The 17,183-nt window shown below is 39.4% G+C and overlaps 1 protein-coding gene across 5 annotated transcripts in view; it reads right to left on the minus strand.

Moving 5' to 3' along the window:
• Window positions 1-349: 349 nt before the first annotated feature.
• Window positions 350-17,183, minus strand: part of chd6 (chromodomain helicase DNA binding protein 6) — a 42,570-nt gene continuing 25,736 nt past the window's right edge. For 3 of the 5 annotated variants that reach the window (XM_039692086.2, XM_039692090.2, XM_039692087.2), the window contains 19 exons: window positions 17,017-17,127; window positions 16,540-16,742; window positions 16,100-16,299; window positions 15,342-15,501; window positions 14,966-15,055; window positions 14,749-14,852; window positions 14,398-14,527; window positions 14,233-14,308; window positions 14,080-14,128; window positions 13,030-13,285; window positions 12,330-12,538; window positions 10,364-12,223; window positions 9,122-9,261; window positions 8,699-8,914; window positions 8,015-8,491; window positions 6,928-7,161; window positions 6,327-6,470; window positions 6,133-6,237; window positions 350-5,236 (listed from right to left, as the gene is read on the minus strand). In XM_039692086.2, coding sequence (XP_039548020.2) covers window positions 4,178-5,236; window positions 6,133-6,237; window positions 6,327-6,470; window positions 6,928-7,161; window positions 8,015-8,491; window positions 8,699-8,914; window positions 9,122-9,261; window positions 10,364-12,223; window positions 12,330-12,538; window positions 13,030-13,285; window positions 14,080-14,128; window positions 14,233-14,308; window positions 14,398-14,527; window positions 14,749-14,852; window positions 14,966-15,055; window positions 15,342-15,501; window positions 16,100-16,299; window positions 16,540-16,742; window positions 17,017-17,127 — 5,823 coding nt within the window. In that variant the 3' untranslated portion in view covers window positions 350-4,177. The remainder of the gene's footprint in view (window positions 5,237-6,132; window positions 6,238-6,326; window positions 6,471-6,927; window positions 7,162-8,014; window positions 8,492-8,698; window positions 8,915-9,121; window positions 9,262-10,363; window positions 12,224-12,329; window positions 12,539-13,029; window positions 13,286-14,079; window positions 14,129-14,232; window positions 14,309-14,397; window positions 14,528-14,748; window positions 14,853-14,965; window positions 15,056-15,341; window positions 15,502-16,099; window positions 16,300-16,539; window positions 16,743-17,016; window positions 17,128-17,183) is intronic. The other 2 variants (XM_039692089.2, XM_039692088.2) reach the window with 2 other exon arrangements.

Consider the following 17,183-nt stretch of genomic DNA (forward strand, 5'->3'; position numbering starts at 1 on the left):
ACCACTTCGTACAGAAATGTAATAATGAGATTTGTCATGTTATGCAAATACTATTTATTTTGCGTAACGTTACTTATCTTGAATTATGTGACGCTTATCCGTGAATACTTAAGTTATACTTTACATAAATATAATTAGAAATAATTGTAATTAAGTATTTTTTATGTCTAATGATTATATGCTACACAACGAATATCAGCAAATCCAGACATTAAACTAGAAAAAAAGCTTGGATATATATATATATATATATATATATATATATATATATATATATATATAACGTTATATTAAAAAAAAAAAAAGTTTGTCATACAACAACTAACTGATTAACATCAGACTTATTGACTTGAAAGTTGAAAGTCATCTTTTATTGCACAATAAAAGATCACATACCATGGTTTGAATTATATGATTGGTCCACATCGGTGTACAGGAGCTATTTGAACAAAACAAATAAAATATCCCAAATAATAATAATAAAAATATATATAAAAACACCCACAACTCTCAGCATTGCTGCAGATTTCATACCAAGAGTATGTTCACTTTTTTGTCTTGTGTAATCACCCCAATATAGTGCACTTGCTTCAAATGTAACCACAAACTTACAGTGCTTCCTTGTCATGAACACTGACCATTATTAGTTGCATCAAATCCATTCAATATTATTTTACAAGATCTTGAGGAACAGAACTTCCAATATAGGCTCGATAGAGATGAAAGCGCATTTCTACATGGTACACAATGCTCTAATGTGCCTTGAACACTAAGGACTTGACCCCAGATTTTATTCTGTCTGGCTAAGCAGCTCCGTTATAAGAAACACTCCATAGTAGCCTGCCTTGCATACACTTAAGTATGGGAACAGCTTCAAATGCAAAGACTGGGTCTTATTAGCAGGTCCTGGCATGCAAACACTGACAATGGCCAAGCAAAATCCAGTCTCCTACTACGTGCATATTTAAAAGCATTGGAAATATTCAATGCAGACAGAGTCTGATCAAATGAGACTGGCGTATGGTACCCAACAATTCCCAATTCTCTTGTTCCCCATCAGAAATGCACTATGCAAAGCTACTAAAATAATCTCCCTTTGATTAATCCATGGAAAATGGAGGTAGAGGGCTGAGGGGAAAGGCTTTTTGCTCTCAAGGAGCAATTATCCAGAGACATCTTTTTACACGTGGATACAGTCAGCATTACCATTTGCAGAACAGTTCAGCTTTTATGGAAAGTAAAATGAATCAGTGTTGAAATCAAATATAGGAAAACAACCAAAACCTTGAGACAAAGTTTATGTGCCTGTTGCAATATACAAGGAGACAACTTTTTTGAGACAGTAAAACACAATAAATACAGGTCAAATTTGAAATTGATCAGACTTTTGGATGAATTAACAAACCGTTTCAGTTGGGGGAGAAAGACAAAAATAGTTATTTGGAGTGTTATTTAATTCATTGATCTTAAAATGGGCCCAGATACTGCACTTTCTTTTCAAACACCATGTTTCAAATTGAATTAAACAGGAGTGTTGTTGAGTTTCCAACAATATTGTTGGGTTTTCAAACTATATATTTCCAAAAAACGGTACATTAATAAAACCATTACACTTACAACCAGCAATGCAGCATTCTCAGCCTAACAGTCTGAACTCTCCATTTGTACATATACTGGCTGTGCTTCTCGAAGGCCTTTAATGGAGTTACGAACTTATCAAAATGTCAAAAAGCGAGGGTAACGTAATCATCCAGAGTTATAGACTGGGGTTGTTTTCACCAGATGTTACTGAAACAGTAGTGTAGGAACAATAGAGAAAGAGTAGAACTAAACTTTCAGACTAAAAATGAGACATTTTTGAAAGTCAGATAGACTTTGTGCTTCACAATACTGTTTTGAATGAATTGAGAGAGGAATTAGACCTGGTTATGTCATTTGAATAGTGTTACGACTTGAAAAGCACTCCAGAGACCAGTATCTGTACAACTAGAGCGTCTGCATTTTAACCTGTATGACCGAGTCTGCTTCCCAAAACGTTGACACTGTACACAAGTACTTCGATATATATTTCCCCAACATAAAGATGTAACAAACATCCATATATAAAATGCTAAATAAGGCATTGCAAAGTGAACACAAAAAGATGTGACGAGAAAAGGGAAATATTAGGTGAATCTGGAAAAGTAAAAAAAAAAAGAGAAATAAAGCAAAATAAATTACATTATAGTGTCACAAATAGTGTGACAAGGCAACAACAGCATGTTTTTTGAAGGTGACCATGATTTTTTTTGTTGTTTAGACAAGAAATATACAGTACAGGTTTACATAGGTCAAAATGTACAAGAAGTGACATGTGCAAGCGTGCGCATGCTTCCACACAAACACACAAACAAACAAGACGGAACACAATTACAGGTAAACATTCACCAAAAAGACTGTGCAAAAACGTTTTCACATCCGAAAACTGAAAAAAAAAAAAAAAAAAATGAGTAAGATGAGAAGGTGGAAAATGACTACTCCCACAAAAGAGAGACCCTGTTGCGATTGGGGGAGAAAACAAGTTAAATCATCTCCGGTTATCAACTAGTGTAAAGTATTTCAAACGATGATAAAAAAAAAAACTCACTAGTGCTGCTTTTTTTCTTTACACGTCCCCCCCAATATGAGACATACTGGCAAGGAAAAAAAAAATAACATTGTGTGCTTGTAAACAAAAGTAACAGCAATATACAGCTAGATAGATTTACATGTTTTCAAAAATCTTGGTAGGTTTTACTTTACAATATTTTCAAATGAACCAGAGAAAACGAGAGCAATGAAACCCGTGAGAACGAGACGATCTGACGTCTTCCTGTCGACCCACAGGGCTTTAGTGAATGCAAAAAAAGGAGATATTTTTGTCTTATTCTGGGTGACGAAATACATCACCCAAAATAAAGCGTTCTGGCATCATTTACTCACTTCCAAACCTGCGTGACTCAGTGAAACAAAAGCACAATGACCAGGACTTATCAAGCTCCAAGAAGGACAAAAACACAATAAACAGTTCAAATTAATTACGCACTATATCCCAAGTCACACAATAGCTTTGCATGAGGAAAAGTGTAGTTGCATGATTATTTTTGAAGCTTGACAGCCATTTTATGCTTTCATTGGTGCAATGTGAGCATTATGCTTTTGTGCTCCACAGTCAGGGGGTGACTAAATGATGACAGGGGACTATCCCTTTAAATTCACTAAAACACAGTTCTCACAATTCTGCTACAAACGCTTTGCGTCAGGCTTTTATTTTACCAAAACATTTTAGAACCGAGTCTCCTCTATGGCACCAATGCTTTGCCCTTGGACCCCCCAAGTACACATAACCATCTATATAAACGATTATTAGCATCGCAACGGGGCACCTTATCAAAAGCGACAATGTGGAAATGACACCAAAAACAGTAAGACAAACAAAAACAAAAGATAAATCAATTTTGTTTTGGATTGTTCTTTGCCATCAACTTCAAGCCTTGCTCTTTTTGAGTTTCCATTGCACTCACCATGTTGCACTCATGCCATCTATAGCTTTGTAAAAGATTTAGGTTAAAATCTTGACTAAAATGAATACATAGCAGCAAGCAACTAAGAACAAAATACTGTGGTCCATCAAGAACGAATCAGACGCAGCACTGCTGGTAATCTACCAATGGGATGAGCGTTTTTGTCTTTACATTATTCCGAGAAATGTTTCATGACTCTAGGTCTTAACTATAAAAGCATGATCCGAACCACCATTATGGAGTGAGACTGCTGTCTTTTTTTGCACAATACCAACATCCTACCACTTTCTGAGAATCTGTGAAAGATGCCATTAAATAACACCTAATCGAGAGGGGGGGTCACTAAGCGCGTTCTCCGTCAATAGACAGAGTCTTCCGAGTGTCCATTCCCATGATGCAAAAGGAACCTGCTAACAACAATGATGATGTCGCCCCGTTGTAGGATTCAAGACCTCTGAGCGTTTGCATGCTTCAAGTGTCTATTTCTTTAGCACACACCCAGAAGGTAGAGTAGATGTCAGTGAAATTACAAGGGCGGATCTATAAACAATACATTGATAATCAAAGTCCTATACACAAACTTTTACCGACACGACACACACAAAAGTACTGCGGCCCAAACGTGAGGACGCATTCTAGTCTCCGCCGTCACACGGGCCTTGAGAATCTTGCTCAGGTTCTTCTCCCGTTTTGTTTTTTTCCTTTTCTTCAGTACTTTTATCCTCGGAAGGATCTTGTATATGGTCATGAGAATCTTTGACCAGATGTCCATCTTCCTCCATTACACCCTCTTGGCTCTTTCGTTCGGGCGTCTGTTCGACTTTAACCCCCTTGGATTCCTCGCCGTCCATCTGCACGCCACCGTTCCCGTTTCCCTCCGCGAGTCCTTCCTCTCTGACCTTCTTCCTCTTCCTCTTAGGGCTGCCCGTGCTGTCTGCTGCAGGCATCGCGGGCAGTGCCATTATACTGCCTGGCGGCAAGAACATATGCGGATACAACAGACTATGTGACATTCCCGGGATTAGAAAGGGGTTAAAGGTCAAATGGCTGCCGGTGCTTGTGATGCAACTACTACTGCTGCTGCTAGTGGGCGCAGCTGTAGACACCGAAGCGGACACTTTTTTCTCTTCTCCTCCTTGCTTCGTTTCCTCCTTAATCCAGGTCTCCGTGCTCATCGGAGAGCTCGTGTTATCCCGCTGAAGTGCGGTGTCCGAACTTTCCGGCGGGCTTGAGGTTGAGGTTACGGTTGCGGAGTTCGTAGTCACGCTCGCTGTTGTGGATGCAGTTACGGTGGACATAGTGGATGTCGCCGTGGAAAGCGACTGACTCATCATCCCACTCATGTGAGCGCTATACATGGGCGGCTGCACGGCCGCCATGCCATGGAGCATCATGGGCAACATGCCGAGACCATTCTTGGCATCGTCTCCTGATGTTACAGCCGTGGCGAAACCATGAGGAAAGCCCATGATACCGGTGAGTGGGATCCCAGGGACATTGCGGAGATTGGGTAAACTAACCAGGTCCATGCTGCCAATGAGCCCACCGTTCATGAAGAGCGGAGCCATGCCAGCGGGGAGCTCGGGGGCTTTGGGCATCTCGCTGCGGGGTCGTCTGCCTCTTCGGCGTGGACCGGGATCCCGACACACAGGTCCGGTGAGGATGCGTGCGAATTTGCCCTCCGGTAGAAAACCCTGGGATGTGAAAACATTATATGTTCATTCAGTATATCAAAGATTGTATTAAAGGGATACTCCACTTTTTTTTGGAAATAGGCTCATTTTACCACTCCCCCAGAGTTAAACTGTTGATTTTTAATGTTTTCGGATGCATTCAGAGGATTTTCTGATATTTAGAAGAATATCAGTAAACAGACAGTTTCTGGTCTCATTGACTTCCATAGTATATTTTTTTCCTACTATGGAAGTCAATGAGACCAGAAATTGTCTGTTTACTGATATTCTTCTAAATATCAAAAAATCGGCTGAATGGATTCGAAAACGGTAAAACTCAACTGTTTAACTCTGGGGAGTGGTAAAATGAGCCTATTTCCAAAAAAAGTGGAGTATCCCTTTAATGAAGTTAAATTTGAACATAAATGAACAAGTTTACAGATAATTAGGTTTAACAATTAATTAGAAATCAGGTACAACGACATCATTTAGAACTCTCTGGAATTCTCGATTCTGGTCAATAGCAGAATTCAAACTTGAATGGATTTCAGTAAAGTACAGAATAAGCAGATATGATATTTTCTAAAAAATAATTTAAACATTTAAACAAATTTAGACACCCTTATAACATATTAATATACAATAGAGTATTGCAGACTATAGCATAGGCTATTAGCGATGTCCCTATGTGGGATTTCATGCAGGTGACATGAACTCAGAATCTGTGAAATGACATAATAAGATTAGCAGACATTAGCAAATGCTTTTCATCCAAGGAAAACTTTAAGGATCTTATTACGATTCTGTCTCAACCTTGATAATTAAGATTTATTCAGTTATACTGTATTACTACAAACTACATATTCACAAGTGGCTTCAGTGTCTGTCTCTTTCTAGACAGCATATGTGGGACTCACCGAATGCTTCACCACATCCGCCCAATCAGGAGCCACAGAGTATTCTGAATTTGCATCCAGCCATCGAGAGAGCTCTTTAATTGCTGGAGCCATAGCGCCTCCAAGCTGCAACCAGAGGAATTGTGGTGTTAAAATTAAACGAAATCAAACCGAGGAAACTAACAAAAACAAAAAATGCTGTGTGTTTTTGTTACCCTGCGGCCTGTGTTTCTGTGCACTACTGGGACTCTCTCCTCTCCAGTTAGAGAGCTGACGTCGAGCTTGGTGGGATCTTTGCAGCGATGTCTTCTTTGCTTTGGACGCTCCAAGAAACTGTGCAACATGTTCGCATTCTGAGACTATGAAAGACATATAGAATAAATTGAGTTATAGCAATATATTAAATATCAATTATATTATTTACATTAAGGCGTATATAAGCTGTATACACCAAACATACACAATTAGGATAATTCAAATATCTTGGTGACAGTGGATCGATATATATCTTTTAAAAGCACACAAAAATAAAGAGACAATACCATTAAAAGTCGACATGAAACCGCATTCACATCTATTTTAGCACTACTACTAATGTGGTAATTTTATCCAATGGAAATGTAATGGATTGTGTAAACTACGGAATAATGTGAATGGAATTATGCCCAATAACAAGAGAAACATTAATTCAGAAATAGGGACAATTTTGATTTCATGTCATCTTTAAACAAGATCGCTTATAATTCTCAAAAGAAAAAGCCACAGAGAGATTACTTTTTAGTCCCACAACATAAAACTGTTCTGTTTCTAACTAACCGATGGAAAAGCAGACAGCTCCATGTTGTAGTTGGGGTTTTGTCGGAGCCATTCCATTAGGCCTTTATTGGCCGTTTCCCTGTCCACGCTCACATTCAGGGTCTCTGAGGATGGAGGAGGAGCTGGAGAGTTTGCTGGAGGGAGAGTAGGAAGTGTAGTCGGGGTGGATGGAGGGCATTCTGACTGAGAGGATGTTGAGGACACAACAGGCTGGCTGATGCTCTCTGACCCACACTGTGTAATATACAAAAGATTAAACACATGAATGATTAATATTTATTTAATTTAATAAATTAAATGAATAATATTGTTAATATATAAAATTAAATATTAATATATAAACAATTTTAATTAATTTATTTAGTGTCATAAGCATCAAAGGCTTTTTTTTCATGGCAAAATTACCGTAAGTTTAAAATTAGGGCTGTGCAAAAATGAATTGCGATTAATCGCATCCAAAATAAAAGTCTGTGTTTACTGTTTACATAATATATTTGTGTGTGCGGTATATAATTATTTTGTATATATAAATACCTATGCATGCATGTATATATTTAAGAATTATTTGCGCCTAAATTTTGTATATATATATATATATATATATATATATATATAAATACATAATCTATATTATATAAATATAAATATTTTATATATGAATAACACATTTTCTTAAATATATACATGCATGTATGTGTATTTATATATACAAAATAATTATATACAGCACACACAAATATATTGTGTAAACACAGACTTTTATTTTGGATGCGATTAATCGCAATTAATTTTTGCACAGCCCTATTTAAAATAAAAAGATTTTGTATATTTTCCTGGGAAAATTTATGAAAAAAAAAAAACTGGGTAGGGGGGGGGGGGCATTGTTACTTTTATAAAGCTTAGCTTACTTATAAAATAAACTTTAAAAAAAATACAAAAAGCAACATGAAAGCAGCCCATACGACTTCTGCAGACATCCGCTTTTATGTTTCACAAAACTAATACTATGAGGCTAGAATGACATGGGGACATGTTCCTATTTGGGTGTCCTATTGGATCTATTTCAGTGATACGCGGTTCCACAAACCTGTTGTTCAGGCAAGTTCATGGCTCGTCCCTTCATAAAGCCGAGATCAGGAGTCTCTACATTTCTTCTTCGTCCTCTTCTCCGTCTCAACATTGAATCATCCCGACGAAGACTACCGTTGACAATCTGCCCTGTGACAGGATGAATTAAGCCAGCCTGCAAAATGCCAGCCATATCCAATCCCAGTGAGCCTTGTATGGAGCCTATCCCGGTTATTTTGTGGGGCGTTGACTGGACAGTGTGGCTCATATGACTGATTGGCCCACTGTCTCCACCAACTGTTAGTTCAGATGGTTTGGAGAGGTCAATAGCGGCATCCTGCCAACCATTAAGGAGAAGAGCGTTAGCACGATGAGATGCGCCAACCTGGATCTTTTCTCCAAGATGGCTTGGTTTGGCAAGAACTTCTGCCTCAAATTCAAACCCACGCCTGGGACGTTTGAGCTCAGAGAGAAATGCCGGGGCAACCAACCGCTCCTGTTGGGGCAAGAGTTGTAAATCAATTGGACTGTGTGTGTATGACATTTCAAGATTAGCATGATTTTTCAGGCCTCAAAAATCACGTTGGAAATGTCTTGATATTTCCAGGCAATTTATTTAATTTATTTCAAGACATTTCCAAAACTTGCTTTGAATTTGCAGACAAGTTGAAAAACATCCTGTCTGTGAATGTGATGATCTTACCTTTGGTAAGTGGGGTACTGTATGTGGGAGGTTGAAGTTAAGGCTCTGAGATATAGGCATTCTGGTAGTCAGAAATCCTGCCCTCTGGTGGGCACTGCTAGGCATGCAGGTGTTAGCCAATGCAGAGGGAGACTCATACTGTTGACTAGAGGAAGGCCACTTCCCCTTTAAGATAGTATGGCAGATACTGTCAATACGGTTGATGATCACTCTGTCCTGTAGAAAACAAAAACACAAGACGGTGTATGAAATGGGTCAAACTGCAGCAATAGGTGACTGATACATGTCTAGTAAGCTAAAACCAGCTTTACCATTTACATTACAAGACAAGATTTAGGTTATAGGAAAAGTATAGGAATATTTATAAGTATATATTTCAGTATAGGACATACAGGAAGGAAACAATCACTAACATGACAATACCTTTGGCCACTCTGAGAAGGAGAAGAGTGCTTTCTCCTGTAAAAGCTGAGCAATGGTTGGTTCCCTTATTTCATGGACACTGTCTCCCATCTCGCACATGGGCAGCGCAAAGCGTGGTGCATCAACATCTCCCAATAATCCTAAAAAAAAGGAATACATTTATTCAAAGCATGTTGCTAAACAGACTAAATCACACTAACTTAAATTCTTTGGTTTTAAAAACATTGTGAGAAAATCATTCATTAGCATGAAATGTATCTGAATAAGTTGGCAAAGTAACATAACAGAAAACATTAAGTGATTCCATCCATAGATATCTATATAAAGGCTAGATATCTCGTCCGCGCTGCTGGCCAATGGAGGTCAACGTCAGCACCTGGCGGCCATCTTGTCACAGGCAGCTCGCTCACTGGTAACATTGTTTTAATGGTGCATGTACTTTTTAAATCACCGTAACTTGCTCAATTTTCAACCGATTTTCAGTCTGGTTTGTTATAAACGGCAGAGATGTAGTTATGATACTGCATACTTATGAATAATAAGTGTATAAATAATATAAATAATCATCCAGAATTATAGCCACATTAATAACGTTTGTAAGAAACCAAACCGTTTGTAAATCCGTCAAGGATCCGTCAATAAATGTCAACGAGATAAGAGTATTTCTTACGTCAGATACCACAGAGCCCGCCAGAAAGCATGTCTGTGACAAGATGGCCGCCGGTGATGACGATAAATACTCCGCCGTGAGACATCTAGCCTTTATATAGATATCTATGATTCCATCAACCAAATCGGTCTAGTGTTTGTCAACGTTTAGAAATAACTAATGACAAACATCAAAAATGTTCAGTCAGGAGTCAATTAATCTTGCTTGTATAATCTTTTTGACCTAATACAGTTTCGTCCTTAAAACTAGTTTGTACATCCTCATGGTACCAAACAAGTGAGCTTAAAATAGCCAAAGTTAGTTTGCTGGTCTCTCAACCCTGCTCAAGCTGATCTAGTTAGTTTGTGGACACGTATAAGGTGGTAAGACTAGGAGAACAAGCTGAACACCAACTTGGCCAGGCTAGAGGATCAGCAAGACAGGCAAACCAGCTTTGGTTGAAGATGTTTTTCACCAAAAGATGAAACAACCCAAGTTGCCATTAGTAGTATTGAGAAACATGATTGTGGTCAATAGACTTGGAACTAGTACATACGGTACATAAAAAGGTAGAAAGTCCACAGCCACAATACCTGATGTCTTCACATCTTCGTCTTTTATTTTGTCTTTTACATCCAAAACCTCAGTCTGCTCGAGGTGAGGGGTCTGCGTAGTGCTGTCTGGCTCAGGCTTCACATCTGACACCACTGGATCCATGAGGAACTCTTGTTTAGGGACTACATCAAGGACCGGAGATGCAGAGGTGTCAGGTAAGGTAGTTGGAGATGATGGGAGTGAAGGAGGCAAAGGGAAATCTGTTGAGAGGGTAGTGTTAGTTAGATTGCACTCTTCTATTGGCTCTGGTGGTTCTTTGCAGGCTTCTTCAGAGGGTTCTTCCACCATTTGCTGTTCCGCTGAGTCTTGCTGAAACCCTTCACAAGGTTCCTGCAGGGTCTCGTCGCAAGTCAGATCATAAGACTCCTCCAAAGGCACTTTTTCTGGCTCTCTTAGAGGCTTCTCGTAAGATTCTTCCAAGTCTCCTTCATTGGAATCGTCAAATGTCACCTTGCAGTCCCCTTTTTGGCATTCCTCAAGACAATTTTCCCTTGGAGACTCTATTGAAGGCATCTTGTCAATTTCGTCTTGAGAATCCTTAGTCTTCAGACTGTCTGGAGAAAGGTCTTCTTTCTCAAAATGGAACCCCATGCTTTCAGCACCTTCTCCTGGACTGGGAACACCCTGTGTGATGTTGGAATCACTAAGCTTGTCCTCTTGATCCTCACTAATGGGATCTGCCTGGTCAAGACTAACATCCGGGAGACCAAGAGGTGGTGGAACATAATCTGGAAGACTGGACGACAAATCTGTCTGATCCACAGATGCCTCTCCAACATTAAGGTCTTTGAACAACATAAAGCTTGGTGCCAGTGGCTCGACAGGGTTGCTTTGAGAGTCCGAACTGGGCATGCTCAAACAGTCGGTTAGTGTTTCATCACCCTCCCGTCCATCGTCTGGTTGAGGAGGATCCAAAAAGCTTGGTTCCAAAGCTTGTGCTCCCAAAATGGGATCAGTCTCGTTGAACATGTCAGAGGTTTCAACATGGTCTGAGCTTTCCCATGGAGTTTGAAGTTCATCGAGTTCCACAGAAGGAGCCATTAATCCAGTCTCCTCCGAGGACCCTTGCTCTCCCACCAGAACATCGCTGCGAAGTTTCCCAGCTATGGAGTCCGCCATATCTCCTTGAGCCCCATTTAGCTCCCCCTGCACACCATACGAATTTAGCATATTCAGCCCACCAGTTGCAGAATTGAACGGGAATCCATTGAAGGCCTCTTTCCCAGATTTGCTATGTAGTGTGTCGGATGTCAAACCTTCATGTTGTAAAGACCCCAACTCCAGTGAGTCATCTAACGGAGGGCAGTCCAAAAACCCTTCCCTGTTTCCTGAACCTATTCCCAGGGAACTTCCCGGCTCTGACGCTACCACTTCTGTGGGCTGGTGATGCCCATGAGTATGGACAAGTTGTGTTGGTGTGTGGGGTGAAGGTGTGTGGTGATACTCCGGAGGTTGTGGGGATTGACAATGTCCAAGGTTGGCATCATACAAGCAGCAATGATGGTGAGGCAAGCCTGGGACTGGATATCTGTGGTTTTCTTTATGAACATAGTTCCGATGGGCCTCCAGGAAGGATAGTTGTGGGTCATTGAGGATGTAGAAGTCAGTTCGACTCAAGCCATGCTTAGCAACACCGATGAGAAGATCACGATCATGCTTGCCGCACTCCCACCAGACGGGTAAGTACAAACTAGGGCGACAAAGTTGCAGTCGTGCCCCCAGGAGTGGGTGCCGCAATACTTGCTCACGGACCTTTCTCAAAAGCTCAATACGGTATAATGTTCGGGCAGCTCGCTCTTCTGTAATGGGTTCCACAAACAGCGAAGGATCAACTGAACCTATATGAGACAAGGATGTGTGTATAGGTTATGAGATTAAGGATTCATTTTCTCACCAAACGATCTCTAATTAGTTTGTTCGTCTCAAGTCTAATATCCATTTTACCTTCATCTTTTCTAGGCGGCAGTCTACATGCAGTGCGACACATTGAAACAAAGCTGTGGAAATATCTCTCCAAGCTTTCGTCGGTCTTCCTCTCCAATCGAGCAAGGGCACGGAACTGGCCCCAGTCAAAGATTTTCTTTTCTGGGTCATACACTACTCCAAACGAGGACACTGTGCGATAGAAGTCAGCCTGCTCACGACGCGTCCACCTGTGTTAAAGGCAATATGTTATCTCAGGAGTACATAAATATCTGCCTTAAATACTCAATTAACAGATTTTCAGCTATCATAAACTATTAACCTCTTACCTGATGCAGTACCAAATTACTATTCTTACAATGTACATTATGACCTTTCAACATGTTTCAGTGTTATCCTAGCCAATAACTATCCTCCAGGATTTTATGCTAACCAATAATCCACTTTAGCTATTGTTGCTGCTGCTAACTAATCAGTCATATGAATACCCTGTATAATTAGTCTGGTTTCAGGTTCACCTCACCTCAATCAGGAGCCTTAAGACTTAAGAAATGTACTCACATTTTAAAAACAGCAAGATAGGGTGCAATGAAATGGATCATTTTTTATACGACAGGGTATCTTAAAAACACAATGCTCTGATAGGATAGAAAAACAGCATAGCTGAGATGTTTTAAAGGAAACATTGACTAAACAATAAAACTGCCGCCACATAGCCTACCTTCGTTGCCACTCCAAAAAGAGTGGGTCAGGCTCAGTTGTGCAGTGCCTAAACTCTCCAATTTGCCACGTCACAGGTGCAATTCCATCGTGTAAGAGGAAATCATGACGAAGTGGCTCACGGCGTGTGTAACGCTGATATGCAGTAATGAGGCGGCGTAAACGTGCTGTAAGAGCCGAGCCTGCCGGCCACTGTATCCGCCCCTGTTCCATCATCTCTGTAATTAGGTCTCCTGCGAGAGAATTTACGAAGCCCCCTTTAAAAGAATTGCTGCATTAGACTCAACCTGAAATAAGATCATCTTAAGGGGTGGTCACATTAGGTTTTGTGTTGGATTCATATTCATATACCAATGCGAGTGAGCAGTTCAATAATTTTTTTTTTTTTTCGCTTTTTGTTGCATACTACAGGTTAGGAGAATTTTTTAAGTAAATTGATAATATCTGATTAATAGAGGATTTAACCTGACCTCCAATCTGTAAATGGGAAAAAAAAATTCTTAGCAGGGTCCAAAACGAACACAAAAAATGCTTTGGCAAGTAGTAAAACAGTTACAGTCTGCATGTGAAATGCAAATGGTCTCAGGATCTGTAGCTGTTGTGTTTTACCAAAGTAAGTTAGGATGTCAAAATGTTTATAGTCTTAAAACTTCAGAACCAAAACTAAATGATCTTGCACAAAATGACAAGATAAAGCGGCATTTCTGCTGGTAACTAAATGTCTTCATATTTGACACAAATATACAAGAGAATGCAATATATATTTATAGTGTCAAAATATTTATGGCTGGTAAAGTTCTCAATTTATCCAGTATTGTAAGATGTTACAAAAGTAAATCATTTAGAATATATTTAAAAAAGAATTCCTGGAGTGTGACATCATATCCTGTTAAGGGTATATCCAGACGTAGGGTGCAAAATAACTGTGCATGCTGAAAAGCTAGTGTGACCACCCCTTAACAGTATTAACAAACAATTAAATGTTTAGTTACAATAGGTTACATTTCAAACCATACATGCATGAATAAAAACATAAGGAGGGTTTTAATACCTGCCACTGTAGTGTCGTTTTTCCCCGTTTCCTCTGACATGGGCTCCTCCTTTGTAAAAGAAAACTTTTCTTAAAGTAACAGTCTGTGCATTTGGTTAAAACTCTACAGCATAATTAATCTGACCTCATATACTTTTGACTTCCTATTATTACCTTGATCTCTACTTTCTCTTCTAATTCCTCAGACTTCATGTCATTTTCCTCTTTAATTTCATCACTTTTGCTGATACTGCACAAGAAAAAACGAGTCAAAAGATGCAATTGTAGTATTCCCACATACAGCTATATTATCTCAGCTGCTGATTTAAAGGATTTTACCCATCAGGTGCATCTGAAGCAGTTTCTGCTCCACTTTGTTCTACCGTCAGTGCAGTGACATCAGGCATACCCACCCGCTCCAGGAAGCACAGAGCAGGGTCTGCACGCATGGCGTTATACCGCTCATACCCTACATGGGACGCAACGACCAGTTAGTGCAGATGATGAAAGCAAGAGGAAGTCACTAGGAATCATTTAAAACATACTCTAAATGAATTGAAATGCATCACTGCTATTTTCAAAAATGACCTGTATGCATTTGTATTTCCATTGCTATATTGCGCATGCATGAGAATTGCATCACAAAACTGGGTGTGACGGTTGCACAATTGTTCTATGATGATGTCTCACCATGTTTGTGAACTCCAATAAGCAGCGATTTATCCGCCTCAGAATCCCACCAAATAGTAGGGATCTCAATGTAGTCGATATCAGGCAGGGTTACCTCCAGTTTACTGCGTAAAACACACAGATCCTTACATATTAGGCTACTCAACAATGACAATGGCTTTGTACAGAATTCATAGAGTATTCATGAGGTTAAAATGGGCTGTGGGCCATGTAGTACCTGGCTGGGATCTCTTCAAGAGCCTGATTAGCAGCCTCCCCCAGCACTTCAACCTTCAGATAGTACAGCATCCGCACCCTCAGTAGCACCCTGTTCATGACAGGATACATGATGATCACACAATTAAAACTCGTTCATTATTATTACAGTACAATATTATGAGATCAGACTTATTGCAAATATATTTTTATTACTGGCAGGGTGTAGGAAATAGTGGTTAATTATGCACCCAGATTATAGTACTCACTATTTATCTAGGTATAACCAGGGTGCAAAATGTACTTTTGCTACACTGACATTATATACATACATTGTTCATCTGCATGCATTACAACATGCAATTTTGAAGATGCTTGAAATCTTTATTAAGTCTTACTTGTTGCAATGTTGTTTGAGGTGTTTCTTGTAGCTGTCGTCCTGAAGCACGACCTCTGGGTTACAGTGGACCAGCCAGTCAGCATTCTTCAGCTCAGGTGGACTCAACTGGTTCTTCAGTTTCTTTCCTTTCCGACCACGCGGGACAGGAGCAGACAGACCTGGACAGCCAAAAAGCAATTATAATAGTTTTTTAATGTCTTTATTTTGATCACTATGCAACAATTGTATGAAAAGCAGACAGTTCATTTAATTTGAATACTCAAATAATCAAGGATTAGGGATGCTTATGATTAATCGAACTTTCAGCTGTCAATTTTATTGATTAAACATACAGACTGTCGATCAATTTCAGCACAAAAGATCATTCAAGCAGTGAAAGCATTCATGATCTGACTTATTCAAAGTAAAAAAAAGAGTTGTAGATATATTTCCTATAATATATGCACATATAAAATAATATTATGCATTTTACTATTTTTTATTGTTATTGGTAGATTAAATAATATCTTGACATTAAAACAATGATAAATTGCAACTGATAATTTGTAGCAAATAAATTAAACTGAATTTTAAAATGTTTAAAAAACTCAAAGAAATTTGGTGCAATTGTAACAATGTTAATTATTAATTGATAAATGTTTTCTTTTCTATTTAAATGTCAATTGATTATGTCTAATCTTGAATAAAGTCATCCCAAAAATAATTAATGAATGGATGCAAAAAATATCAGAGGGTGTGAACAAATCCATTAATTACCTGAGTGGTTTTGCAGTGTTTGATTATGCCCATCTTTAGTGGGTGTAATCAGATCCCAGATGAAGCTTTTAATTTTGTCGTCTCCTTTATAATGGCGAACACAGTAGACCAGAAGAGCCCTGCACAGCACCTCCATGTCTCGCTCTGACAGGTGCCATTTAAAACGCCCATGATTGAGAATATCCTTCCAGCGACCCCACCTGTACAATCAGCAAAGACATTTCATCAAAGTCTGAGATGTATAACTTCATATAACTTAATTTATGGCTACAAAATGTATTCCAATATATGGTCTTGCAAATGAAATAGCAGAAAACTTTTATGTTGAATTGCTTTAGTTGCTTGTAACAATACTTAATTTGATTAAAGCTCTGTTGTAGGACAACAGAAGGTGACCCAGAAGCAGTGAGTGGGCAGCCGAAAGCAAATGAATCACTGACCCAAAAATAAGAAGGTTTTTCTCCACTCTGAAGCACTCTGCTCGGAGGTAGCGTCTGTTGCGATCACTGAGACGTCTTGTGCGACAGGGTCGTTCCTCTGAGTCGCTGTCCAGTTCAGAGAACTCCATCAGTTCATCGTCCTCAAATGAGTTATAGTGGCGCGTCTGCTTCCTTACGCGAGGAGTGTCGATCACCAGACTCTCCTGGCAGAGACACAGACATGAGTCAGAAAGTGTAGCAGTCTCAATATTTTTCTCCTTAAATGTCACCAACACGCAAACAGTGTAGAACAGCACATTCACAATCACACATGAATCCAAGCCATCTGTTTTGAATCGGCTGATATTCAAATGACCCCCCCATTCACTTTCTTTTTTTCTGGTGAAGTCTATGAGCTGATTCTCTGGTATTACACCACCCAAGTCACAGTGAGCTCATATGCAAAGCTTCAGTTTTTTAAACCATCATACTTTTTACCTTTTCTGCCTTGGAGTCAATTTCCAGTTCAGCAATTTTGGCCCACTTTTGCCAGAAGTTTGGATCATCCAGAGAGATGTCTGTACGGTTCCCTGAAGACACAAAGCTAGCCTGGAAATGGTAAATAATAAAGGATTAGAAGCACTTTATCAAGATAGAGATCAGAT

This window comes from Pimephales promelas, chromosome 8, assembly GCF_988280905.1.
Source record: "Pimephales promelas chromosome 8, fPimPro1.hap1.1, whole genome shotgun sequence".
Taxonomy (NCBI): Eukaryota; Metazoa; Chordata; class Actinopteri; order Cypriniformes; family Leuciscidae; genus Pimephales; species Pimephales promelas.